The sequence below is a fragment of the Trachypithecus francoisi genome, unplaced genomic scaffold, assembly GCF_009764315.1.
Source record: "Trachypithecus francoisi isolate TF-2019V2 unplaced genomic scaffold, Tfra_2.0 Lachesis_group12, whole genome shotgun sequence".
Taxonomy (NCBI): Eukaryota; Metazoa; Chordata; class Mammalia; order Primates; family Cercopithecidae; genus Trachypithecus; species Trachypithecus francoisi.
In genome coordinates, this window is record NW_022681457.1 from 80,189,964 (window position 1) to 80,216,408 (window position 26,445).

Consider the following 26,445-nt stretch of genomic DNA (forward strand, 5'->3'; position numbering starts at 1 on the left):
GCTGCAAAGCGACCTCCCCACTGGAGTTCTTATAGTGCCCTCCATGGCAGGCCCACCCTAGGGCCTGCCTTCTCTTGCTGGCTGCTGCTCACAGTCTGTATTCTGTCAAATGAGGCAGCCTCTTAGTCCTAGTCCCATAATGAGCCCCACCTGCCTTTCTCTTGCATCCTTGAGGAAGTGAATTCTGGGCTCGCTCTGGAGCACAGGAAAGTTGGGAGCTCTGCTGGGTGTGTTTGGGACCTGGATTTAAACCTAGGTATTCTGTTGAGTGTGTACTCCAACCATTTGGGCCAGTTACTAGGGCCCAGTGCAGCTCAGAGCCCATGCCTCCTTGTTGTTGTGGAGCCCATGCCTCCTTGTTGTTGTGGAGCCCATGCCTCCTTGTTGTTGTGGAGCCCATGCCTCCTTGTTGCTATTGTGTATGGGGTGGTCTGTCTGGGTGAGTAACCACAAGCCACTTGAGGAAAGGGACTAGATATACTGCTTCTCTTAGTCCACAGAGCTAGACAAGCAGAGGGAACTTCAGCAAACTAAGAGGCATAAATACTATAGAAAAGTTTGGGAGAAAGATGGGCTGTGGTGGCAGGGGAAAGATGAACATATCTATTGAGTCTGAGAGGGTTAAAGTTAGTCTGCCTTGTCCCCAGGGTTTATGTGTGTGTGTGTGTGTGTGTGTTTCCTCTTCTTTTGATTTTGCTGTTGCTACTCTAGACCCTGAAACTGGGAGTAGTGGCAGAAAAGAAGAGGAAAAGAAAGACGGGGTAACTTCCTTTAAGGCAGGAGGCACAATCCTGCCTTCCGTCTCCCACACTGCCTGTAGGTCAGTCTGCAAGGGCAGGTTTCACCATGTTTATCAGTATCAGTAATAATAGAGCACCAATGCATTGAGCCCCAGTTGATGCCATCTGTGTTGGATACTTTACACACATTATTGCATTTAATCCTCATAGCTACTAAGGGGCTGCGAGGGCTATTGTGCCTATTTTGTGGGTGCTGAAATAGAAACTCAGAAGCCTGCCTGCCACATGACCAGGAGGATGCAAATTCAGTTTCTCTCCTTCCATAGCTTCCCTCTTGTCACTTGGCCCATAGCAGATACCACCTGAAGGCAGTCTGGCCTGGTTTGAACTGGAGACCCAGGCAAACATACAGCCGCCATTATCAGTTGTGTGGTCAATGACAGTCAGTGAATGGGCAAGGATAGGGATTGGCCTTGTACTCCAGGTCTCTTGAGAGTGACACCACTGTGTCTGTAAGAGGGTGCATCCATTTGTGTATGTGTGTGTGTGTGTGTGTGTATTTAAAGAAGTGCATTCACCCAGTTGGGGAGGTCTGTGCAGGCTTGAGTGTGTCTGTGTATATTCTTATGTGTGCATGGGCCCACAAATGGGAATGTGGATGAATGTGTCGGTATGGGATTTGTGGTCTGACTCTAGGTACTGGAGGTGGGCAGATGAGGCCCTTGTCCTTGAAGGGCAATATGGTGCAACATAGAGAGATCGGGACTGAACTTGACTCTAGAAGTGAAAGACATGGGCTCTGGTGTTGGGTTACTTGCCCTTTCTGAGTCCTCAGTTTCCTCATTTAACAAATAAGGGAGTTGCATGAGGGAGTTTCTTCTTGTGGTCTCTTGGCCTCTTCTATCTCTGCCATTATGAGATCATTCATGGAAACTTAGGTTTTCCCTTTTTGCTCCCATCTAAAAATGAGACAGATGCAAGGAAGACAGCAGAAGTTCCTCTTTTACCCTTACCACCTTCAATCTCTGGCCTTGGGATGGCTCCACTGTCCCACTGGAAGACGTTGAGGGTCCAGGGAAGGCAGGGCATTGCTCAGCATCAGGACAGGAGAGCTGGGGACTCAGGCATTGTGGAGGAGTTTGGATAGCTGTCACTTGTCATATTTTGGGCTGGCTTGGACTGAAGCCAAATGCCTTTAGGCTTTGGGCTTCACCATGAGAATACAGGATGAGAAGAAGCTCATTGTCTCCCTGCTTCTTTGTGGGTGGAAAAGAGAGGAGCCTCTCAGTACCCTAAAGCCAGGGAACAACCAAGGCCCTTCCTCTGATCTCTTATAGTCTATTTGTTCTCTTGGCAGACACCAAATGATGGCCAGGTAGAGACTAGGATAAAGTAGCTGGATGTGTATTCACATTCATATGTGACCATGCTGGCTCAACCCATGGTCTTTCTGTGAGTTGACTTGGCCTGCTGCCACCTCCCTTGGGGGAAGAGTGGTTTGAGCTTGGGTGCCTTACCTTTCCTTGGCTGACTCCTCAGGGCTGATCTGGGTGGCAGCTATAGATGGGACCTTTGGCTGTCTCAAGTGGGATTGTAGTAGGTTTTTATTTATTTTTCCCATGAATTGGTTTTCAGTTCCCTATAATTTCTGAATTTGACCGGCTGGGGCGCTAGAGAAGAGGTGGACAATGTATAGTACAGTGCCCTCCGCCCTAATGAAGACATTTCTCTCTTGGTTGGGCTTAGATCCCCTGGACCTAGGTCTCAGGTAGCAAGAGTCCTGTGCTCTGCCTGGGCTGGGACATCTATATTCACCTCCGGCCACCAGTCACCCTGTGAAGTCCTATGGGCTGGGACCTCTGGACTCAGAGGTGACTCAGACCTGGTCTCCACCTGTACAGAGCTCCTGGTCTGGTGGGGAAGATGGATGGGTCAATAGGCAGATGGGGGGAAAACACAATAGAAGTGGTAAGTACAGTAATAGAAATATGTGTATGGGGTGTGTATGAATCATCTGTGTTAAAAAATTATTTTGAATTCAGCTCTGTACTGAGTCAAAATTTACAAGAGACAGAGGATCCATGTAAACACGTCTGTGTGTTCATGTGCCTCCTGTGTGTGCCACTCGGTAAGCTTTGAGCTACCCTGATGAGCTGGTCCCTGCTAGTGCCTGCTGTGACTTCTTTAAAGGCCCTAAAGCAGGGCCCTCAGGAGACCCTAGATTGCCTTCGTTGGAAAAGAGGGTGGCCCCCCTGGGGAGATAAGGTCTAGGCTGGCTGCTTAGGAAGTGTTTTTGTGTGGATGTGGGCAGGTGGGCTTGAGTGTGCACAGGCATGAACCCAAGTGTGCTTATGGCAGCTGTCAGTGGCCTGTCCCCAGCACCACAACCAGGTCTTATGTTGCTAGGCCTGGGCTTGGCACCTACTTGGCTGCAAGCAGGCGGGCGGGCTGCAGGCAGATCCCAGGGCAAGCCTGAGGCCTCCCCAGTGGTGTGTTTGCTGTGCCTAATTACCCGGCAGTTGTTTAACTATGCAAACTGCATGCCTGCCTTTATTGCGCTGTGATTGCTGAGCTGCCTATGGGGAGTGTCATAAAAAGATATAAAATGCCCATTATCTGTCTGACGCCCTCCTCCTGGACTGTGGGTGTTTGTGTTTTATTTTATTTTTATGGCTTGAGGGAAGCTCTGCAGAAAAGAAAGGGAGGGAAGAAGAGGGAGTGGAGGAGAGGCCCATAGGAATTGGGGGTTGGGAGAATAAGCCCCTTTCTGCTGTGGTCAGAAGGGCTCTCCTAACCAGAAGGATGATATGGAAATGGCAGACCTCCAGGGTCAGGACAAACTGCTTAGGAAATAAGCCCCAGATCTTCCCCTCCTCATCCACCTACAAGTCTTGCAGCTTATGTTTCCACCTTATCTAAGTATGCTAGCTTCTCCCTGCTTTAGGCCCATTGCCTTGGGTGCAGGACAGGGTTGTGAGAATGGTCTCTCATTCCCACCCAGTTCTTTACCAGCTTGGATAACTCAGATCGTGTACTGGCCTCCTAGAGCGCCATTGCTTGCTTTGAGGCAAATATCGTTAGCACTGCCACCTGCTCCTATTGCCCTATTGAAGCCTTCCATCCCTTCAGCTTCCCTTCTCTTACTAACTACAGTGGTATGTTCAGGACGAGCCTATCCAAGAATTCACTGGGTCTTACGGAAACTACGTAGACTATGAGAGGGAAGGGAATTAATACAGATTGAGGACTTACCCTGTGCCAGACAGAACCTGTGTAAGGCACTGAGGGCAGAGATCAGACTCCCAGGGACCCTCCCCTTGAAGAGCTCACACTATGTAACCAGAGTGCCAAGGTTTATGGTAGGTATTCAACAAATGTGTATCAAATGGGATTGAATTCAACATAGCCATTCATTCATTCATTTTCATTCAGTAAGTGACTTTTGAGCACCTACTGGGTCAGGTACTCTGCCAAGCACTGAGGATAAAATAGTGAGCAAAATAGACAAAATCCTAGCCGTCACTGGTCATTAGAGTTTATTGGGGAAAGGACTTAAGGATTTAAACTCTGGATATTGTGATTCCAAAAACCCTGCCCTTTCAACTGTGATAAGTTATTTCCTGTGCCTTAACCATCAAACCCTAGACTATCAATGTACTGATCTTCTCTACTTGAAAAATCTTAGTGTCTACTGAATGAAGTGTAAGCTCTCTAGCCTGACCTTTGAGACATTCAAAGTCCCTTTGAGCTATGTCAAGATAGCCTGTATGGTCAGCTTCCAAGCATTATTCACAGTTATTCCATTTGGCTAGGAAGTCCTTTGCTGCACTCTTGCCTAGTGAACATCTAGGCAACATCTTGCCTTGCTTATCCTTCGAGACCTAACTCCTCTTATGTCCTCTGTGAAGACTTGTCCAGTTTGCCAGTGGAACTTCCTCCCTCTTCACACACCTATATCGAGTGCCTTCAGAGGACTAGGCATGGTGCTAGAGCCTCTTCTGACTTTGTTCACAGTTGGTGAGCTTGCTGTGGGTTCCTTGCACTTCTTTGATCAGAATTAACTTATTTCTGATCTTGGATATTTGGATACTTGGATATTTCTGATCTTGGATATCTAAAAAGAAGAGTTTTATTGAGATATAATTCATATACCATACAATTCACCCATTTAAGGTGTATAATTTGTTGTTTTTTAGTGTATTTGCAGGATTGTGCAACCATCATCACCATCTAAATTTACATTTTTGTCCCCACTAAAAGAAACTCCATTAACAACGACTTCTCATTTCCCCGCAAATGCCCCAGCCTGAAGCAACTACTCATCTACTTTCCATCTCTATACATTGGCCTATTCTGGCAATTCTGGGAACTTCTTATGTGTGGTTTTTTGGTGACAAGCCTCTTTCACTTAGTATATTTTCAAGGTTCATCCATGTTGTATTATAATTTAGTACTTCATTTCTTTTTACTGCCAAATAATATTACATTGTATAGATAGTACCAATTTTTTTTTAATTCTCCCATCAGGTGATCAATATTTGGGTTGTTTCTACTTTTTGGCTGTTAAGAACTTTCATGTGCGAGTTCACTTTGTCGTTTTTGCCTTTTTAAAAAAAACACATCTGTCTTTCCTAGTACATTGTGAGCTCTGTGAGAATAGGGGTCACTGCTCTATTGTTGACTGCTGTACCCCCAACACTTAGCCTGTGGATAATACTCAGTAAATGTCAGTGAATAAAAGCATGCAAGCTTTCTCATTCTCGTTCCCCCCTTGTGATGTAATAGCAAATTGGTGGGACCTGTTTTACCCCCTAGCCCACTCTGCTGTGAGTATAGCTGTATAGGCGTATCTGTCACCTGTGCAGGAGTGTAAGTTCATTCATCAGTGCCCTGGACCAAGCCTCTTTAGTTAAATCCTTCACCAACAACAGGTGATCTGAGAAACTTTCTTGAGTTGTCCCTGGGGTAGCAGATACGGCCTCGAGCAGACTCAACAACTGACTCCACTGTTCTCTCTCCTTCCCTCTTCTGGGGTCCTCTGAATTGTTTTATGCATGGAGGGCTGGATCTGTGGGAGGATGCTTGCGGGAGGGAGTGTTGGGCTGGGTGGCCTCCTGGCTCAAAGCCAGGCCAGCTTTATGATAGCTCTGGATACCTGGCATCTGAGGAAAAGAGGCTGCCCCTGCCATTCCAGTCAGTAGCCCATATGAACCAGGTCCATGGAAGAAAAGGAATTTCTAGAACCAATAGCTTCTGAGAGATTAGTAAAACCAATAGTTCTCTTTTCTTTGTACTTACTCACCCTAATAGTTTGAGCCCATAATTAGAATTGGGCTTTATTAGGCTAATTAGGAGGAAGGAATGATGGCAGGAGGGCATGTGGAGATGCATCCGTGTGGTGGGCAGTAAATCTAGGCTTTTAATAGGTTTGTTCTGTAATCAGATGGTTTGGAAGGCTGACTGGGTGGCTGCCCCCCCTTCCTTGTACTCCCACCACTCCTTGAAGTGGCCTTCACACTTTGCCGTCCTTGTCCTCGATGCTGGCAGCAGCGCTGGGATATGGGGGCTCAGGAAGGAGGGAGGAGACCCCACCCGGAGCTTCATTGCCTATGCACGCGCCGTCCAGCCTGGCGGCATGATTACCTTGCTGAGAAATCCGTCCAGGCGCAGGGCTGCTGATAGCAATCATTGATTAAGAGGGTAATTGTCCTGAAAATTCAGATTGATCAGAAGGCAGAAATGATAACTTGTGTAACTGTGTTTAAAGCCACGTCCTGTCAATAGAAGAGACTGAGATGTATCGCGCCAAGAGGGGGGCAGAACGGATGGGTGTGTGCAGGCGGGCGGGTGCTGCCATCCTTCTCTCAGGGCTGAGCAGGATGTTTCTTGTCAGTAACCTGGACTATTGGAGATTCAATCACTTTTATCTCCCCCTCTCTCTCAATCCAAATGCCTTTTCATATTAGGAAATTAGAATTGGCCCTGCTCATGCAAGATTTATTAGCTCTGCTGAGCAGTCGCACCGAAGAGTAAATGATTTTGCTTTGCCGGAGCTTTTTACACATTAGGATCCAACTTCTCCTTTCCTACTCTGTGCTACTGGCTGCCTGGAGGAGGGAGTGAGCTCTAGAACTGAATACTCGGGGAGCGAGGGAAAAGCATCACTTGGATCTGGCTTCTTGATCTGCTGACTTTTGGTATCTGACTGACTTCCTCCTACCTGATCCCCAGACCTGTCCTCTACTGGGGTCTAGGGTTGTCCCTCTCCTGAGGAGATGAGATTTATTCCTCAGCCTTGGATGCCCGAGTGGTGGTTTATCTTGGGAGGAAGGACTCAGAGAGGGCTAGAAGAGTTGGAGGAAGCAAGGCCAGGCGAGGAGCAAGAGTGTGTGTTGGGTCAGGACTGGCAATAGCAGCAGAGAATAGAGAGGACACCATGACTTCTCTTCTCAGAGCCCAAGCCTGTACTCCTTTCAGGAGTGGGGCCACAAGGACCAGAGCATCTTTCTGAGCCCCTGGGGAAGTTGTCCAGGAAGCCACCTGGCTGCTTAGAGAGTGTGGAACCTGTTTAGAACAAAGCTGAGGGTGTCTGGGCCTGCTGCCTGTGTGTATCTAAGGTACTACAAAGTTGACTCCAGCTGAGGCTATCTGATCTGCCAACAACACAGGCTTAGTGGAAGAAGGACTGGGGCTCCATTCCATGTTTCTGGAACCCTGCTGTGACCTTGGGCTGAGAGACAGTATGGGCCTGGTGTGGCCAGTTGGACCCAGCCTGCCCTGAAAGCCAGGGCACCAGCAGGCTGGGCTTACTGTAGGGAGGACAGTTCCCCTTCACTGAGGCTATACAGTCTCTCTCCTTCTTGCTTTTCCTTTTTAGCCCCCCACCTCCTTGGGTTGCTTGGGCCCGTGGATGAACATCAGTTACTGTCATTTTCACCCTCCTTATTGCAATTGTCTGATCCTGGAGGCCTAGTGGGATAGAAAAAAGTGTGAGAATCTTTCTGATGTAGGAGCTGAGGGAAGGTTAATGGAACTTCTGGATTTTTTTATGAAAGGGATCCCAAGGACTGCCCATTTCAACATTTCTTTCCCCTTGTGGTTTGCTCTTTTACTTGGCCCCGTGAAGCCTCTTTTTTTCTGCTTTCAAGTTATTTCCCCAAGTGGAATTGCGACTGGGCAAACTTGAGAGCTGTGGCTGGAAGTGATGGGGTTCCTGGGAGTGAACAGTTGGAGTAGATAGATAGCAGCCATTCTGGCCCAGAAAAAGGCTGAGTTTTGGGGCAGGGGATAGAGGGAGGGAAGTGGGGAAGCTTTTGGGAGGCAAGAATCTGAAGAGTATCTGTAAGATGTTCCCTAGATGGGACCTGCTCTAAATAGACCACCAGGCCACCAGCTTTCTGCTGAGGGTCCGCTTAGGTCTTTCCTGTACATCACAAGGCATTGTCCTCAGAGAAGCCTTGACACTCCTAGAAGGCTCCTCCCACTAGGCTGGATTGGGCAGGGCAGACCTTCCCTCTGCCTGTGCCACTTCCACTGACCCCGCACCCGTCACAAATGTGCTAAGGGATAGGATAGTCTTGGGAGCCTGGTGTAGCCCCGCCTCCCCCACTCTGCTAGACTGTGAAGGCGTGGGTGCCCAGATGGAAGTGCTGTGCCATGGGCAGCTTGGACTTGGAGATAGAGAACTCAGAAGACAGACGCCCAGGGGAGTGAGAGAAGCACACCGTCTCTACAGGGTAATATAAATGGTGTTGCAGAGCCCGGAGAGGGAAGGTTAATGGAATTGCAGGATTTCCAGAGAGGGAGTAACTGAATTCTCCTGGGAGAGCTCAGATGGGCATCCAGAAGGGGGCCTTGAGCTGGGCCTCTGTGGAGGATGGGAGTGTGCTGTGGGGACAAGTGTAGGCTAGCTGTGGGACAGAGAGGACAAGTGTCAGAGATCAGTTCGTTAGGGTGGGGCTGGGCCCAGTGGGGGTTATTGTCCTTGTCACACTTCTCCATCATAATATGGAGACATGGACCACCTTCTGCTTTAGGGAGCCTGAGGGGCACCTACTTTCACCATCTGACTGGGTTGCCGAGGGTGGAGGGCCTTGGATTTTACCGTCTGGAGCCTCAGGTTGGAAAGATGTGAGCACGGAGCCTTCGGGAACGACCCCAACAGATCCTCCCTCTACTCTGCTCCCTTCCTGTTCTGCTGAAAGAACAGGGAAAGGGTGAGGTTTCAGGTTAGGGGAACAGCTCTGAGGAAGCTTTAGGCATGCTTTTGCCACACCCATTCCCAGCCCTGTCTCGTACCCACACCCAGCCCTGCTGCCAAGGGCCAGGTGGGTTCCTGGGCCTGTTTGGGAAGCTGGGAGTAGATGGGAAAGCCAGGAGACTCATTTTCACTGGAATTTGACCTAAAGCAGGATTGGAAGGGAAGAAAAGAATTTGAACAAAAGTGCAGGCAGGAAGGAGCTGTTAACGAGCCTTTCTTTCTCTTTGGGGACGGAGCGGAGCGCATAGCGGGGCGCAGCCGCCAGCTCTCCTCAGAGCGGCTCTCTAAGGTAGCTGCAGTCTCTGGCCGCTGCCTGCTCTCGTTCGCTCTCCTTTTTTCCCTCTCCTCTTTCTCGGCTCTCTCTATTATGGGGACTTGCTCCAGCTCTTTCTCTCTCTTCTGTCTCTCCTTTTGTTCTCTCTTTGTCTATTTATCACACTGTGAAGGTTGAAAGAGATGTTATTAATCTGGGAGAATGAAGGCAGGATTAGTGGTATGAATCGGATTTTGAGAGGTGTAATGATAGAAAGACTCGCTCGGCTGGCGGCCTGCGTGAGCTTGATAAATGGGGAGCACTCCAGACTGACTCGCGCCTTCCTCCGCGCTGTGCGCCCTGCCCGCTGGGGCGTGCCGCGCTCTCAGATCTGCCAGCCGGCCCACCCCGCTCCTACCTGAACCAGAGCAAAAAGCCAAGGGTAAAGCAGACACAAATATCTCCCATCGCACTTGGAGACATCATTGCTTTTAGCACCCTTTTCAAGTTGAGGCCTGTCGAGTTCTCAAAGGACTGTGGGCAGAGGGAATGGGGACCTAGACTTCAGGCTGGAACAGCACCTCCCTGCTTCTAGGACCTGTAAGAAATGGATGTCAGGGGTCAGGGAGTGATAAAAAAAAAAAAAAAAATCCCTAGACCAGTGAGGTAAGAGTACCGGACCTATGTAATATGTGATTAAGCAAAGTGCTGTTGGGAGAACTGGGTGTGGAGGTCAGGGTGGGGCATGGAGGAGTGGAAAAGAGAAATCATGAAGGGCTTCCTGAAGGTAGTGTCCTAGCAGACAGGATTTGGAGAAAGGAAGTTGAGTGTTCCAGTTGGGGAAATACAGTATAAGCAAACATATGGGGCAGAAATAAGTCCGACTCTTGGGGTGGAGGCAGGGGAGTTGAATGAAGTACCTCAGATCTGATGAATTTCAGATCAAGAAGAGACCTAAGAAATCCAGTAGTAAAGTCCCTCATTTTTCAATGAAGAAGCTGAAACCCAGGGGCTAGAGTTTCCATTTCTGAAATTATTTTTTATCCAAGCCCTGTTGTTAGTTCTAAAGGTACCCCCTTCTAGCCATCCAGAGACTATACAGTGGGCCTCTCTCCTTTCCTCTGTGGCTCTGATCACATCCTTTCAACCTTCATCTTTGTAACCAGAAGATCCAGGCTTAGGTTCACGGCTGCTTGGTCTCCAGCCCCTTCCCAGGAGCCTTGGCTTAGGGTCCTCCTCACACTCCTGCTCCTGCTCGATCCGCAGTCTGTGTGGGTCATGCTGTCGCAGCCAGCCAACTGCTGCCTGTGCCGTGAGGCAGGATCAGAAGCGACACATACCATTCTGGGCTCCAGAGGCCACTGGGCCTGAGAACTTTCCTCCTCTCAGTCCCTACTGTGGCTCTCTCCACTCGCTGTATCACAGTTAGGGGGAGTTACTGGTTTCTGTGTCTGTTTCCCGTCAAAGGACTATGAGTTCTGTGAGGGCAGGGTCTACATGTGATTCTGTTTGAGTTGCTGGGTACTGGCAGGCCTTCAGTGAATGTGTGAATATTCAGTGAATGAATGCTTGTGTAGTTTCTTCCTCTCCTTCTAGATGGAAAATCTAGAAGGATCTGTTATCTTGGTTCCCTGTTAGTTTTTCCCAGGCCTTGCTACCCTTAGGAATAAGGAGGGGTAGATGTGCAAAGGAGCTACTATTTATTTATTTATTTAGAGGGTTTTGCTCTGTCACTCAGGCTGGAGTGCAGTGGCACAAACACAACTCACTGCAGCCTCAAGCCCCTGGGCTTAAGGGATTCTCCCACTCACCTTAGCCTCCCTAGTAACTAGGGTCACAGGTGCACATGCACGCCACCATACCTGGCTAATTTGTGTGTGTGTGTGTGTTTTGTAGAGATAGGATTTTGCCACGTTGCCTAGGCTGGTCTTGAACTCCTGGGCTCAATTAGTCCTCCCCAGTCAGCCTCCCACAGTGCTGGGATTACAGGCATGAGCCACTGTGCCTGGCTGGAACTATCTTATCATATGGGTAGAGCACCCCAAGATCACATAGTGTGATAGTGGAGGGCCCCTGAATGGCCTTAGGAAACAGTACAAATCCCTTACCGTGTCCTTTGAGGTCCTGCATGGGCTGCATCTCCTGCCTTCCTCACCAGCCACATTTCATGCTTGATTTTCTGTGCTCAGGGACTCTGGCCTTGATTTGATTCCTTCCAGGCCTTAGCATGCCCCCAGTCACCCCACCTCTGCCCTTCCCCCACCCCACCTCCAGTCAGCCAGCCAGCCAGCCAGCCAGTCAACCAGCTTCTACTTACCTGTCCTCAGGGAAGTATTCCCCACCTGAGTCAAACTCCCCCTTTCTGTCCTATTATAAAAGCTTATGTGTCTTGTTGGAACCTTTATTACAGTTCCTTCTTTGAGCTTAAGTCTCTTGGAGAAAGCCATGGAAGCTCTCTGAGGACAGTATTGTGCTCTGTTGCTATATATGTGCATATAGCCTGGCATGTAATAGGCTCTCAGTAAATGTTGTGAATGAGTCAGTGTGATTCCAAAGCCTGCACTCTTCCATCATATTACAGTAGAGTGAAGACTGATTTGAAAAAGGAAGGTACAGGAGCCAGGATGTTGGGTCCACCCCAAAGAGAAGGTTCTTTGGGCCTTAGCTCTGGAGGCTGGAATTTCAACCTTCTCATCCTTTTTTTCCCCTCCAAACATCAGAGAAGAGAAGGGCTTCATCTGATTCTAAAGGTTTTTACTTTCTTCCTGGGTGATCTTATCTATTCTTAGTTTCTTGTACCACTCATCTGCTTCTTAAGATTCCTAGCCTACATGTCTACCTTCCCCAGGTGCCCCGCCTACGTATGGCCCACTGAAGGCCATGTGGCCATGTGGGTCCTTCTTGCTGATTTCCTTCAGTGTCGTTTTGCAAGTATGTTTATGTATCTCTCTTTCTCACCTGGGAGCTCCTTGAGGGCAGTAGCTTGGTCTGCTTGATCTGTGTATCTCCAGCACCCAGCACAGGGCTTGGCACATGGTAGTTCCTCAATAAATGGGTGTTACATGAACAATCGAATGAAGAGGGAGGCAGATCTGGGATGAATGTTTTGAACACCCTTCTCCTTTTTCCCAGGGGAAAAGAAAGTGAAGGCGTGTATGCTGTGTGCAAGCATGCAAATACCTTGGTATGTGAGGGGTGGCTGGGTGGGTCGTGGTGGCGGTAGTGCCACATGCTCCATAAAGGATTATATTTTAATTTGGAAAGCACTTTAGAAACTTAAAGTGCTTTACCTAAGTGCTGACTGCTATTAGTGTCTCCTTTTTATTAGGAAAAAGGACATGATTTTTCTCTTTTATCTTCAGGCCTGTCCAACTTCTGAGAGTCAAACTTAGCAAAATGCCTGCCCCTTACTGAGGACTAGTTACATGCCAGGTTCAAAGCTTTGGACTTGAAACACAGAATTCTGCTTTGCAGACTGGTTCTGACACCTCTGAGGGGATTAGCCTAACAGCTCAGTAGCAGGAAGGGGGGTGGGAGAGACAGGGTCATTTGACATAGTTCAAGCTGCAGTCCCTAGCCCCTCCTCTCTCCATCTAGGCCCGGGTGGGAGAACATAGAACTTAGACTGTTTTGGGGAAATGGAGGAACATCCCAGTGGTTATCAGAACTCACCTGTTACATGATATGAAGGGCCAACTTCTGAGAGAGGATTGAGGAGGAATGGCCTCAGGGAGTTGGGTTTGGTCAGCTGTCACCAGGGATGATAGGACCAAGAGGCAGAGACATCACAGCTGCTGGGCCTGGTGCTGTTAGGAGCCGCTAGAGGGCTGGGTTAGAGGGAGGGAGTATGTAGCAGGTGCAGAGGGAATTCTGGCGCAGGAGGACATGAGGGAGAAACTCACCCCTGTGCCTTAGAAGCGCCTTTGAGGGCCTTGCTGAAAGAAAAGGTGACATCCCTCCCCATGGAGATGATTTGGTGCAGCAGTGGTGGGAGGTCTGGAAGGCCCCAGCTAAGCCCTGTAGTTGGGCCTCTCTGTTTGACTTCTGCCCCAGGCTTCTTTCCTGAGGAGCCACAAGATGGACAAGAACCCTGGACTGTCCCTGCCAGCCCTGGATGTGGAAAGCTCTGCCCATGACTGAGGCACTGGGAGTGGGGCTTTGGCCCAGCTGGCAAGTGCCCTGCAGTCCCTGTCTCCTGATCGGGTCCTGATCTGGGGGAACTAGGATGGGGGTGGGTTGGGGGGGAGTAGTACATTGAGCCAACTGCCTTAACTGAATTTCCATACCTCCTGTTGTTAATTATAGAGATGTAATAATGCGATTAGTGCACGATTAAAAAAAATCCCTGATATGATTACCATGGATTTAATATCACATGATATATCATTATATCGTTATGCAGTGACAGATGTAATTGAAATACACTTATTGGAGCCGGGGGTGGTGTTTCATTCAATCCCCAGCACCCCGGGGAGGAAAGGGCTGGCTAAAAAGAAGCGGTGGTAGAGGAAATTGTAATGAAAACAAAGAAAACTCACAATGTAGCTCTCACCCTGGGCAGCTGGCTCAGACTGACCTGCTGCCTTAGACTCTGTGACAGCGCACGTGGAGCCCCAGACAGGTGACCCTCTTTTGCAGGGACTGAGGCAGCATGGCTCAGGAGCTACTTATCTTATTCTCAACCCAGAAACTTCACTGTCCCCAAGGCCCCTCTGACTCAGCAGTGAAGTCAAGAAATCTGGGAACAAGAAGGAGGTAACTCCACCTGAAAATACTCGGGACCCTAATACGTGGGATCAAACTGAGCTGGTAGCTATCTTCCACTCCTGGGACCCCCAGTGCCAAATGCTGTGGGACCTGGACCTGTGGCATAGCCCCTGCCTTTGCTGTAGTGGTGGCCCAGCACACTAGAGGCAGTCATCGTGTTGGAGGCAGTGAGCAGTAAGGTTAAGTACACAGAGACGATAATTATCCCACTCAAGTTCCGTTGATGAAGAGAGGCAGCAGCAGCTCTGGGGCCCCTGAAGTATGTTGGTAGCCAGAGAACACTGTACACACAACAGAATTGCCATCTGGGGTTAGGGAGGATGGGCTTATGTCACCCAACGCAAGTGCCCATCCCTTTACTGCCTTAGCTGTGCTGATCAAGCCTCTGCTGGGCCTGAGGAATGGGCTGGGGGGTATCCATAGGCTGAGAGTTCAGAAAAGGAGGAGACAGCAACAGTTCCCTCTTCCTTAAAACAGGCAACTGAGCCCCCAGTTCCAAGAATGGCTATGGGGTGGGCCGTTGATGTTCTGCTGGGCAAGAACAGCTGTGGTTCCTGAAGGAGACTGGGTAGGATTGGCAGGAGTAGCAGCTCTGGAAACCAGGCCTCCATGCTTGGTAGACTTATACCCGAAGAGATGTCTTTTCTTCCTCTCCCCTTTTTCTCTCGCTTCCCCTTTTCTCAGTGGAGACCACTAAGAGACAGCAAATACAACCCCCCACCCCCCTCAAGAATCTCTCAGCATAATGGAAGACAAAATCTACGTTACAGGTGCCATTCACAGTATGGGGGATTTAAAGGAGGGATGAGCCAGGAAAGACTATAAAGGAAGGCACTTTTTGAATTGAATGTTGAAAGAGGAGTGTGTGTTCAAATTAGGACAAAATGTGGGAGAAGGCAGAGGGTGTTCTAGGCAGGCTGAAGGAACTGCTTCATCAAAGGCTTGAAGGCATGAAACAGCAATCCAGGACTTGGTGGATAGTAAGGAAGAGGAAGGAATCAAGATTGATCCCCACATCTCTGGCCTGGTGGACCAGGTAGATGGTAATAGCTTTCACTGGAATTTGGGAGCCCAGGAGAAGAAGCAGTTTGAAGAGGAGATGTTGAAATGAGCTTTAAACATATTGAGAATCAAGCATCTGTGTGAAATCCAGGGGGAGATTCGAGGTAGGCAATAGAGTATATATGTTTGACACTCAAGTAGGGGTAAGAAATACAGATTTGGAAATTAGAAAGGTTGAAGACAATGGACTTGAGGAAATCACCCAAGAAGAGTGGTAGCATGTAGAAAAAAATAGGAAGAGAGTGCAGAGTGGGTGAGTACACAGATACAATGACCCAATGCAGAGGAGGCTATACAGGAGATTGTGAGGAAAATGGCAGAGAGCTAGGAAAACTGAGTAAAGTGTCAAGAAGGGAGAAGGGTTTCAGAGATGGAGCAGGCTGCAAAGTGGTGAAGGCAGGTAAGAATCTGAAACTGTCCACAGATGTGGGGCAGCATGGCAGCAGCTGTGACCTGACTGCAGGGAGTGAAGGAGTGAGGGAGGAAGGGAGTGGTGGCAGTCTTGAGAAGTTGGTCGTTAACAGGAGAACAGCAGTAACTGGCTAGGATGTGGAATGCATATAGAATTTTAAAAGTAATCTAAAACTTAACATAGCTTTCAAAGAGCCAGGCAGTGTTTTAAGCGCTTTACAGACAGTAACTCATTTAATCCTCACATCAACTGTATGGGGTAGGAACTGTTATAACCCCTGTTTTACAAAGAGGAAACCAAGACACAGAGAAGTTATGTGAAAGTGATAGAGATCTAAGCATATGCTTTAATGTTAATGAAGAAGCCAGCAGAGAAGAGGAGGTTAAGGATTTAGAAAGACAAGAGATACTAGATGGAGCAAGGGCCTGAGGAGGTGGGAAAAGGATGACATGTAAAGCACAAGTACGAGGTTGGCCTTAGACAAGAAGCATAGTGTCTCCCCTGTTAGAACAGGGGAGGTAAAGGAGCAGGTGGGGAAGGATGCAGATGCATTTGTAGATAAGGGGAATGCAGAAAGAGCTCTGTCTAGTGGCTTTATTATCTTTGTGAAAGTAGGAAGGGAGTAGGGTTGGTGAGTACCATTGAGGGTTGCTAAGGTTGTGGTCTTGGATCTGTAGTAACCACTTTCTGTATATAAGAATGACTTTTTCTGGCATTGCTGAGCTCAGGAGCAAGTGTGGAGAAATGGAGTCATGGTTGGGGTTTTCCAGAAACAGTGTGCGTGCTCTAGGACAAGTGGGCAGGGCGTTGAAAATTGGGGGATGGGTGGTTGAAGTTATAGATTCAAGGGTTCAGGCTTAGTGGAAAAGTACTGAAGCCCGAAAAGGGGATAGACAGACTAGGGGCAGGTGGGGGCTGGGAGGAAGCAAGAGCAGAAGGAGAAAGCATACAAAAGCTAGAAGGATAGGAGGCTGGGGCCAGAGTGGAATCTGTCCTTGTGAGATTTCAGAGGGAGGGCAGTTCTGGGTGATAACAAGGCTCAGGGGGTGGCTGTGGGGAAAGATGACTGAAATAGGTAGGGGAGAAGGTCATTAGAGCACGGGGAGTCAAGAAATTGAGAGGCAAGGTCCATGGCTGGGTTATCCTGTAGATACTGAAGTTACCCAGAGTGATGATGATTTGAATGAAGTCCCAGAGGGAGAGGAAGAATAGTCTAGAAGCAGCAGGAAAGAATTTGAAGACATCTGCAGAGTATATCCAGGATTGAGTAGGTATTGGCTTGCCGGTTAGTGTTGCTGCATAACTGATCACCCTGACACTTAGTGACTTAAAATAACAACAAATACTGTATTATCCCTCATGGCTTCTGTGACTGAAGAATTCAGGAGGGGATAGGTAATGTGGTTCTGGCTCAGGATCTCTTGTGTGGTTATATAGTCAGGCAGTGGCTGGAGCTGGCACAATGTGGTCAGAGCAGTTGGTGGCTGGCTGGACCTCTCTCTTTCTTCACCGAGTCTCATGGCCTCTCTCTGTGTTCTCTCTGCATGGGTTAGTTTGGGCTTCCTCACAGCATGGCTACCTTGGGGCAGTCTCATTACTTAACACAGCAGCCCCAGACTGCAGGGAAACTTTCCAGTGATTGAGGTGGAAGCTGCCTAAGCATTTTTGCAGTAGTCTTGAAGGGCAGGGATGGTGACATAGACTTAGTCTTGACAGTAGGTATGTCAAAGTCACAGTGAAAGAAGAGCGTGTGAGACATGGTAGATAGTGTTGCAGCCCATCACAGGAAAATACACTCTGCCATAACTGGTGTTAGGCTGAACCTGGAAAAGGGTTCCCTGGGAAGGGGAGAGGGAACAGTATTCTCAAAGGCAAGGTGCATTTTGAGCAATGGCACCAAGAATATCTGGAAGTAGCAGTGGGAGTGAGTAGTCCTGGATGATCTCAGATATAACTGGAGGAAAGTACTGTTATCTCATTTTGCCGTACAAGAAACTGAGACTCAGAGAGGTTTAATAATTCATCCAAAGTTATAGTGCTAATAGCTGGCAGAACTGAGCCTTTCTATGAGGCATGGGCTGCTGGGTGTGCCCTAAGTATATGTGGTGTACTCCACCCTAGTGTTTACCTGTGGCCTTAAGTATTTGGCTCGCCAGCTGTGGAAGTGTTGGTCAGGATAGAAAGTTAGGTAGTATTTGTGTATGCCAGACTTTCTCTCCCCTATCCTCTGGAGTATCACCATCACAGCTTCATCTCTCTTGGGGGTTAGGGGAATGGCCAGTTGGTTTGATTTGGTTCCTAGTCTTGAGCAATTGCCTGCAGGGTGACAAGTCATCCAGAGGTATGGTTAGAAGCCTGCTCCTCCTCACCTCTAGGTGGGCTGGATAGGCTGAATGTGCTAGCACAGGCTTCAAAACTCTGGGTTTTCTGGAAGTTGCAGAGCAGCCTATTCTGTCTGCAGCCTGAACTGGGTTCTAGCCCTTTAGCCCAACCACAGCCCTTCCCACTGTGTGTCCATCCTGCTCTCAGGGTCCTGATAGGTAGTATATGGGTGGGCAGAGACACCATAGCAGCTGCTGAGGCCTCTTCTTTCTTCTTTGAAGGATCTGATGCTGCAGCCAATGAGTGCTACTTCATCTATTAAACCCAATACACTTGTCGCAGCTGCTAAGCCCCCGTAAGCCGCCGGGCGCTGTGTTTGTGATGGGACTGACAGTGCATGGAGGAGGCTGATTATACACGATTCCATTTCGCGCGGGCCTAGCAATGTAATTTCACAGGGCGATCAGCGTTTGCATGTAATAGCAGGCTGTGCTGAGGTGTCAGAATATTAAAGGCGCTAATGGCAAAGCTCCCTGTTACACAGGGGGCCACCCGCCGCGCCTACAGCAGGGCTATGCGGCGGGCCCGTCGCAGATGGCTGGCCACTAAGCTAATGGGGCAGCAGCCAAGGCGGGCAGAGCCACGAGAGAGGAGAGCCAGCCGGGAGCAGCTCGGCACCTGCTTCCCTGCGCATGGAAATTGCAGCAGCCCAGGGGAAGGGAAGCGTGCTTGCCTGCCTGGCACAGGGCTGGGGTGGGTTGACTTGGTAGGCCTAGCATCTTTTACCCCAGCCAGTTCCACCTGTCCCTGTGGCTCGCATCAGTACCTGCCCTAGACAGGACTCAGGAGCTCCTCAGTCATCCTCCTACCTGCCCCACCCTCTGGCTGGGAACCCCAGGGGCTAGGTGCTGACTGTGCATAGCTGGGCAGGTGGACCCTGATGGCTGAGAGAGTTGCAGCCAAAGAAGTGGCACACAGAGGATTTGGAAGCAGCTTTGGGAAACAGGCTTAGGCACAAGTTCTTGGAGAGAGCTCTTAAAGCAGATTCCTGCCCCACACTGATGAAGGTCAGAAAGCTTCTGGGCCCCATACCCCTACTCCCCCAAGCTGGCAGGAGAGGGAAGGGAGCAGTGAGAGGGAGCAGGCAGGAGTAAAGGGATGGACACAAGGCCCCTTGATGCCATGTTGCTGCCAGGTACACAGAGTTGAGAGGCAGTGCCTTAAGATGTCACCCCCCTCTCTAACTTGGCTGTCCCAGCCACACCCAAGCCTTTATTGTGCTTGCTCATACCATTTCCTTTGTCCTTGCTGTGCCTTCTGTCTGGAATTATACTCCCCTGCCACCTGTCAAACCCTCCCAGCCTGCCAGCACCACTCCCTCCAGGAAGCTTTCCTAGCCTCCTCCAATCTCACTGGGGTATGCTTATCTTCATCGTCCCCTGTGGGCAACCCACAGGGCTCAGTCTTGCTGATCCTCCTGCTCTGGTGGGGCTCTGAGTGCCAGCCTTGGCTCCTCAGCCGGAATCTCTGACACGTAGCCCATGACACCCCACCCTGATCAGGACTCCCAGGAAGGTCTCTGCTGAGATTTGTAGACAGATACAATCTCTTAAGGAGGGCGAATGGAGGGAGCAAGTAATGGAAGGGTGGCAGAGTCACCTGAGGGCAAGTCTGATGCATGTGTGGCGTGCCAGCATATATGCACTTGGGCCACTCCATGGCCTGCATGTCTGGTGGGGAGACGCATGGGCTTTAAAAGTGAGAAAAGTGAGTGGTGGGCACGGATGAGTATAGGTGCAGAGGAGCAGCAGGTGTGAGGATCCAGACCATATGTTGACAGGAGCACAGGTTGCTGTGGGACCACCTATGTTTTGTGGGCAGCTATCTGCATCTGTTGGCTGTGCCTGAGCCATACCCAAGATGGCAGGAGCTGGGGGGAGCATGAGGTGCTGGGCCCTGGTAGTATGCCTAGGGCGGCCCCATGAGGCTGGCAGTCACATGAGAAGGTTAGGCTCTGCAGGTGCACGTGTCAGTACCTGGGGAAGACGTGCCAGGGTTCTCAGCAGGACCAACAGCGGGAGAGCCGAGGCTGAGGGAGAGCAGCTTTAATTAACCGTTTTTAATATTGTTTTTGGACTTTGGCTGGTATGTGAAGGCCCCGCTGGAAGCAGCATTTGTAAAAATTAAATCCCTCTTATTAGGAGCTTGGCAGACCCATGTGCATGCGCCGCCCCCTCCCCCGCCCCATGCCCCCCTGAGGAAGTGCTGGATGAGGCCATGTCACAGCAGCAATTGGTTATCACGCCTTATCTGGGAATATGAAACTGTGCGGCATGACACCCGCGGCCGCAGTGGAGACGCCAATTCATCTCGCCCTCTCTCTGACAAGCCAGACTGCCCTTCCTGAAAGGCATCCGTCAGGCAGGACCGGGTTGCCGCCTTGCCTGGCACCTCTGCTTTCCTGCCAGAGGCCCAGCTTTCCCTGGTCCAGCCTGGCCCTCCCGGGTTCTGCTGTCCTCTGTCCCCCTTCCACACATCCCAGTCTGTGGAAGTCATAATTACAAGAATAATCTAATCACGGTGACGCGGCGGGGCAAGCATCTAATGTTATCTGAAGTGGTCTTCCCACTTAACTGCGATAAGACTCAGGATGACGTGCAGATAACGTTGAGCTGCCCTGTCCCCAAGCCATAAGCAGAGCGGAGGGGCCCCGGCAGCCCTGCCGCCCGCCCGCCGCTTTAAGCCGGGAAGCGGCAGCACCTGCTAATGCAAGTGTTTAATATTTGATGGGCTGGGATAAAGCAGGATCACCTTCGAATTGAATTGAGTGTCAGCCGAGAATCTATTACTGAAATTCGGGTGTGATTTGACAGCAAAGTAGACGATGTTATTCTTCACTAGTTACTGCAATCTTCTCCCCGACATCACTTAAATATTTTTTTCTTTGCTTGAGTAAACACACATTATCCTTCTTTTTTCCCCCTTCCTTCCCGTTTTCCTTTTTAGAGGGGGAAAAAAAACTCAATCCAGCTCGCCTTCTCCAGGCTGATAGAGTAGATTGTTATTTCTTTATTTGTCCTATTAAATGGAATTTCTGATCGTTTAATCCGGCCTTTGTAAGTGATTTTAAAGTACTTGAAAGGCGGCCGTCACTGCTCTCTGGCCCACTGCGCTCCAGCCTCAGCCCTCACTAGGCTAAGCGGCTTCTCTGACTGTGCACCGCCCACTGGCTGCTTCCCTCACTGCCTCCATCCCAGCTCTGCCCTGGCTCTGGGCCAGCATCTTCTTCCCAGTCCTTGAGCCTCACACTCAGCCCCTGATTTGTGGGTTCAGCTCTGGCCTGGGAAAGGGTGGGGGAAGGCTGGCGGGGAAGTTGGGCTGCGGCTGGTACCTCTGTGGTCAAGGAGAATGGCTTTAGAGGGTGCTAAGGTTTAAGTATACTCTCTCCTAGCCTCCTAGTACCCATGGGGCTGGAGTGTTGGTTCCTGCAGCTGGAAAGGAAGGGTGGACACAGAATCTGGGTCCTGGGCCCTGGCACAGACACTGTGTGCAGCCTCCCATTTTGTGTTTCTGACCCTGTGCTGGGTGCTCTCCCCTGTGTGTTAGTGGGATGGAGACCTCCTGGGACTAGCAAAGGGCTGGACCACTGCAGTACTCATATGCTCACAGCTGGCAGTCACTTTGGTTCTGTCACTGGACCCCCATCCAACTTCTGGAAACTCACCCAAGCTTTATTCTGACCACTGCCCTATATGCTGTCCTGCCACTGGTAGAAGGGCAGCCTGGTGTTTGCGGACTTCTAAAGTGAGGTGTGGGTAATGTTTGAAAGCCTGACTAGCTACCAGGCCCACCGGGAGAAGCCCAGGATTTGGTTAACAGGCTGAGCAGGAATTAAATCCTATTTGGCTACTTCATAGTGATCTAACCTATGTTAAATCTCTTCTTTCTGGGCCTCAGTTTCCTCATCTGTGGCGTCAGGTCAGTCATGGCTAAAAGGGACTGTAAGGGAAGGCGCTGTCCCTGCCCTGCCATGGGCCCCCCCCCCTGCCCCCAGGTGGAGGTTGCTGGCAGCCAGGTGGTGAGGGAAGGGGATGGAGGGGGAGGCAGTGGAGTGCTGGGGCCTGAGCAGATCGATGCCCCCAGCACTTCCTTCCCCAACCCCAGGAAAACAATTAAGTACAGATCGATGGGTGGCCGCTTTGAATATGCATAAGTGAGCACTTGACCTTCAGAGCATCTGCTCCCCCCACCACACACACACACATACACACTCACACACACACACACACACACACACACACCACACACACACACACACACACACACACGCCCCATGTACTCCCCTCCCAGCTGCTTGAGTTGACCAAGTGACCTTACTCGTCTCCTCAGTTGAGCCCCCACAAAACTCCCAGAGCCTTCCATAGCCTGGCCTGCTTGTGGTCAAAAGCACCTTGACCATGGCACCTTGCTAGCCAGATGTCACTTCAACATTTCTGTCTGTGGAGTGCAGTTTGGATGTGCTGGTTTCCAAGGTCCTGCCTGAGGCCAGTCTTTGTGAACAGTAGTACTGTGAGGAGGGGGCCCAGCGAAGTGCTGGGAGCTCTGGAAAGGGGGGATCCTAAGGAGGGGTGCATGGTACAGGTGTACCCTTGTGAGAGGAGGGCTCCTGAGAAGGAGGAGCCTAGTGAACGGGAACTCCTTAGAGAGGAGTCCTGGTGAGGGGCACCCGGTGAGGGCCAGGGACTCAGATGGGGAGAAGCCCAGGAGAAAGGGCACTCTGGAGAAGGAAGGGACTTTCTGCTGGGTCGGGGGAGGACCTGGGTGGAGAAGGGATTCTCATGAGATGGCATTGTGAGAGGAATTCCTTGTTGGAAAGATTTGGGGGTCGGGGGGAAGACCTTGTGAGTGGGGTTGGTTCAGAGGGTCAGGGCCTCCGTTAACCACTTGCCTCCTGTCTTCCAGGCTTACAGCTTCGCCATGGGCTGCTGGCCCAAGAATGGACTTCTAGACATGAACAAGGGCCTCAGCCTGCAACACATAGGCCGGCCCCACAGCGGCATTGGTCAGTCCCTTCGCATATTCCCCCGGCAGCTCCATCCATCGTCCCTTGCCCGCATGCCCCAGTCCCCAGGCACACAGAGAGTTTCCATGGCTCATTCAGTGCCCTAACAAGGCTCTCTCTACATAGCTGGGGGGATGGCAGAAGGCGGGTGGAATGAGAAAATTACTGAATGGGACCACTGGAAGGCACCACGCAAAGTGGTGTTTTGGAGGAGGCTGGGTCTGGGCTTTTGGTGAGTCACAGGTGGCCTTGGACTCAGGCCAAAGTCCCCCCTCACTGGCTGCATCTCTAGTGGGCAATGTCCTCAGCGGGTGGGGACATGTCAGCTTACCCACCCCCCGTGGAGCTGGAGGAGGCTGTTTAATATTGTTTCAAGTCTGTGGCCACTAAACTGGACGATCAATGGGAGTTAAGGAGATGAATTATTTAAACCTCACCAGCTTTTAATTAGTCGGGGTCCTTCTGACCGATGACTCTGTCCACAGGGTATTGACTCCCCCGCAGGAGCAGCAGCCTCCATTGAGCGGTGCCTGGGTTGAGGGGGGCCACTTGGGGTACCAAAGGGGGGTATACCCTCAGGGGGATTCTTGTTTGGAAGGGAACTGGAGTGACTACGATTCCAGGCAGTTGGAGGCTCTGTTAGTTTCTGATCTATCAGTATGAATACATATCTGTATCCGTGTGTCTGCATATGTGTGACACCTTTAGCTGTATGTCTCTGTGTCAGACTGAGAGTATAATGTGTCCATGATTATACATGTCTGTTGGGGAGCGTGTTAACAGTATATCTGTATTTTTCTGAGGGCATGAGTCTGTGTGGAAGCAGCTGCCAGTCTCTGTATCTGTCAGGTGTGTCTGTTCAGTTCTGTGTATCTTATTTTGTTTGCATATGCACATGTGTGCATGCACATGCTCTCAGGTGGGGCACCTGACCAGGCATAGGCCTTATTCCAAGTGGGGAAGAGCCAGAGTGTCTCTGGGCAGTGCTCTGACATTACCACAACCTGTGAGCCTTTGCGGTCGCATCATTGTTGGGGGTACTGGAGAGATAATACCAGGTCCGAAGGACCCAGTCACCTCCTTCAAAGTAGACCGTTTATCCATTCCAGACATTGACTGGTGCCTTGTGGATGCTGGGCACACTGAGTACAAGTTTCTGTTCTCAGTGAGCTCACATCCTGGGAAGAGACAGGGACTTGCCTGAAATAGGTGCTTGCCACCCAGGGTACTAAGGGCTGTGATAGAAAATATATGGGTTGCCCCAAAGGTGGTTTTCCCTCTCCTTAGTTGCCAAGTAGCTTCTACTTCTTCAGTTACCTCTCACTAAGAGGTAGTGATATGGGGGCATCTCACCCCAGGAGGGATGTCCCCATATTCTTGTTGGGACATCTCAAGGGTTTCCCAGGGTCCAGGCTAAGAGGAAGTGACCAACAGGCCTGGGGAACTGGGGGTACTCCACCATAACTGATGTTCCCTCTCATAGATATTTTCCAAACAATCTAGAGAAGATGCCAAACCCAGCAGGGTAATATGCCTGGGAGGTCAGCAGGAAGTTTCCTAGAGAAGAGGACACTTGAATTGGAATCTTTGAAAGATGAATAGGAGTTTGGTAGTCAGAAAAATGGGGGGAGGGTATTTTAGATAGGAGGACTCAGTAGAAAGGCCTGTGGGCATGAGAAACCCAGTGTGCTGAGGACAAGTTCAGACACCTACAAGAAGCTTCCCATGACTGGAGTGACAAATTTGGGTTAGGAAACAGCTAGAAAATAATCAGAGACATAAGCAGGGCCTTGAATGCCTGGTTAAAGGGTGTGGACTTTTCCTGCAGTTTTGAGGAGACATAGGAAGTTTGTGAGTGAGAGAATGATGTGATCAAAGCTCTGATTCAGAATCAATGAGGCAGTTTCTGTTGCACAAAACTAGTTCTTAGTAGGTGCTCAATAAATGCATGTGGGTGGTTGAATGAATGAGTAGGTGAGTAAATGAATCAATGAAAGAGTGATGGGAAAGGGAGCAACCAAAGAGGACCAGTGAGAAGACTTGCATTGGTCCACGGAACGAAGAACTGGCTGGGGGCTGGGGACAGCCAGGGTTAATGCACCCCACATGTACTTTATCTGGGTGCCCCTTCTATCATCTGTCCCAGGGTGTGTGTTTGAGAAGAAGGGGTTCCTTGTTCCCACTCTGTGCTTCTTGAGACTCAGCAATGCCCCTGTTGTCTGTCCCCCTGTTGACCCTAGGTTAGGGCCTCTGAGGCATCCCCTGCTTTTCCAGAGAAGGTGGTTTCTTTATCTGGGTGGGCCCCATGGGGCAGCCCAAGGCTCTGAGTGACAATGGAGTAAGGGCTTTGGAGCCAGAAGTAGTTCTGGTTCTTCCACCCAGCACCCTGTGACCGTAGATGAAGGACAGTGCCATCTGCCTCTCTGGGTTGTTGGGAAGGCTCAGTGAGTCCCCTGGGAAAGTGTTCATGCAGTGCTGGGCACACTGTGGGGCTAAAGGGGCTCCCTCCTCTGTTGCCAGCACCAGGGGCTCCCCAGGATACTGGGCTTCTTTACACTTGGTCTTTGTAGTCTTTGAATGAAGAGGGCTGCCCTGCCACCTCCAGGCTGGCTCTGAGGTGTGGGTGAGGGTGCTTGGAAGGGAGGGAGGATATAGGGCATTAATTGGGCTGGGAGAGGCGGGGAAGGGGAGGCGTGGGTTTTGAGCAGTGAGGTTAATGGCCCTCGCACCAAAGAGACAGCTTTAATGAGCTTCAGCTGGCGATGCCCCGAGTTACTGTGCGTGCTAAAAGGGTCGCGCTGTAAGAGTTTGATGTGGACTGCTTCCTAGCCCTGGGGGTCAGAGGTCAGCTCCTGTCACTGGCCACTCAGGCTGGTCCTTAGTGACATGGTGCTAATTAACTGTGTGAGGAGCTGCCAGCTTGGAATGGGGAGTGGTATGTGTATTGGCTGGTGGGGGGTGAGGCAGCATTGGGTGGCTGCCAGGCAAGGGTGCTGCGGATCCCACAGCTGAGCCATGTCCAGGGTCTGCTCAGTTCTCCTGCAGTGCCACAGGAGTGTGGGATGGGTGGTGTGAAGGTGCTGAGAGAGTACAGAGGCAGGCTTGGGGTGACGGGTGTGGGGAAGGGGCTTAGGCCATAGGGGAGAGGGCCACTAGGATGGTTGTGCATGCTGTAGGAGTGTTTTGGCCAGGGGAGTTACATGGTCAGTGTTGGCTTCAGTCAGAGGATGCTCATAGTTTATAGGGGAAGGACTAGTGAGGACAGACTGCAGACAGGGAGGCTGGCAGCAAGGTAAGCAAGAGTGCATCGGCCCTGGAAATAGAGGTAGGACACCAGGTAAAACTTTCTTTCATTCCGTACACACTATCTTGGACCTACCATACATCAGGAACCATGGTAGGTGCTAGAAATGTATTGGTAACAATGGCAGACACAGTGCTCTGCCCCCACAGAGCTCACAAGTGGAGTTGTGGGCTTGGCCCTGGGGACTGAGGGTGAAGTCGGGTTTAGGGAGGGCCAAGGAGGGTACGGAGGTGGTGCAGCCCTGGGCAGAAAGGCTGCTGGAG

At 50.4% G+C, this 26,445-nt stretch overlaps 1 protein-coding gene across 12 annotated transcripts in view; it reads left to right on the forward strand.

Annotated features, from left to right (window-relative positions):
* Nucleotides 1-26,445, forward strand: part of ERI3 (ERI1 exoribonuclease family member 3) — a 134,122-nt gene that overhangs the window by 84,158 nt on the left and 23,519 nt on the right. For 10 of the 12 annotated variants that reach the window (XM_033226703.1, XM_033226706.1, XM_033226700.1 and 7 more), the window contains one exon: nt 22,779-22,878. The exons of the other annotated variants lie outside the window; for them this stretch is intronic. In XM_033226703.1, coding sequence (XP_033082594.1) covers nt 22,779-22,878 — 100 coding nt within the window. The remainder of the gene's footprint in view (nt 1-22,778; nt 22,879-26,445) is intronic. 12 annotated transcript variants of the gene reach the window in all.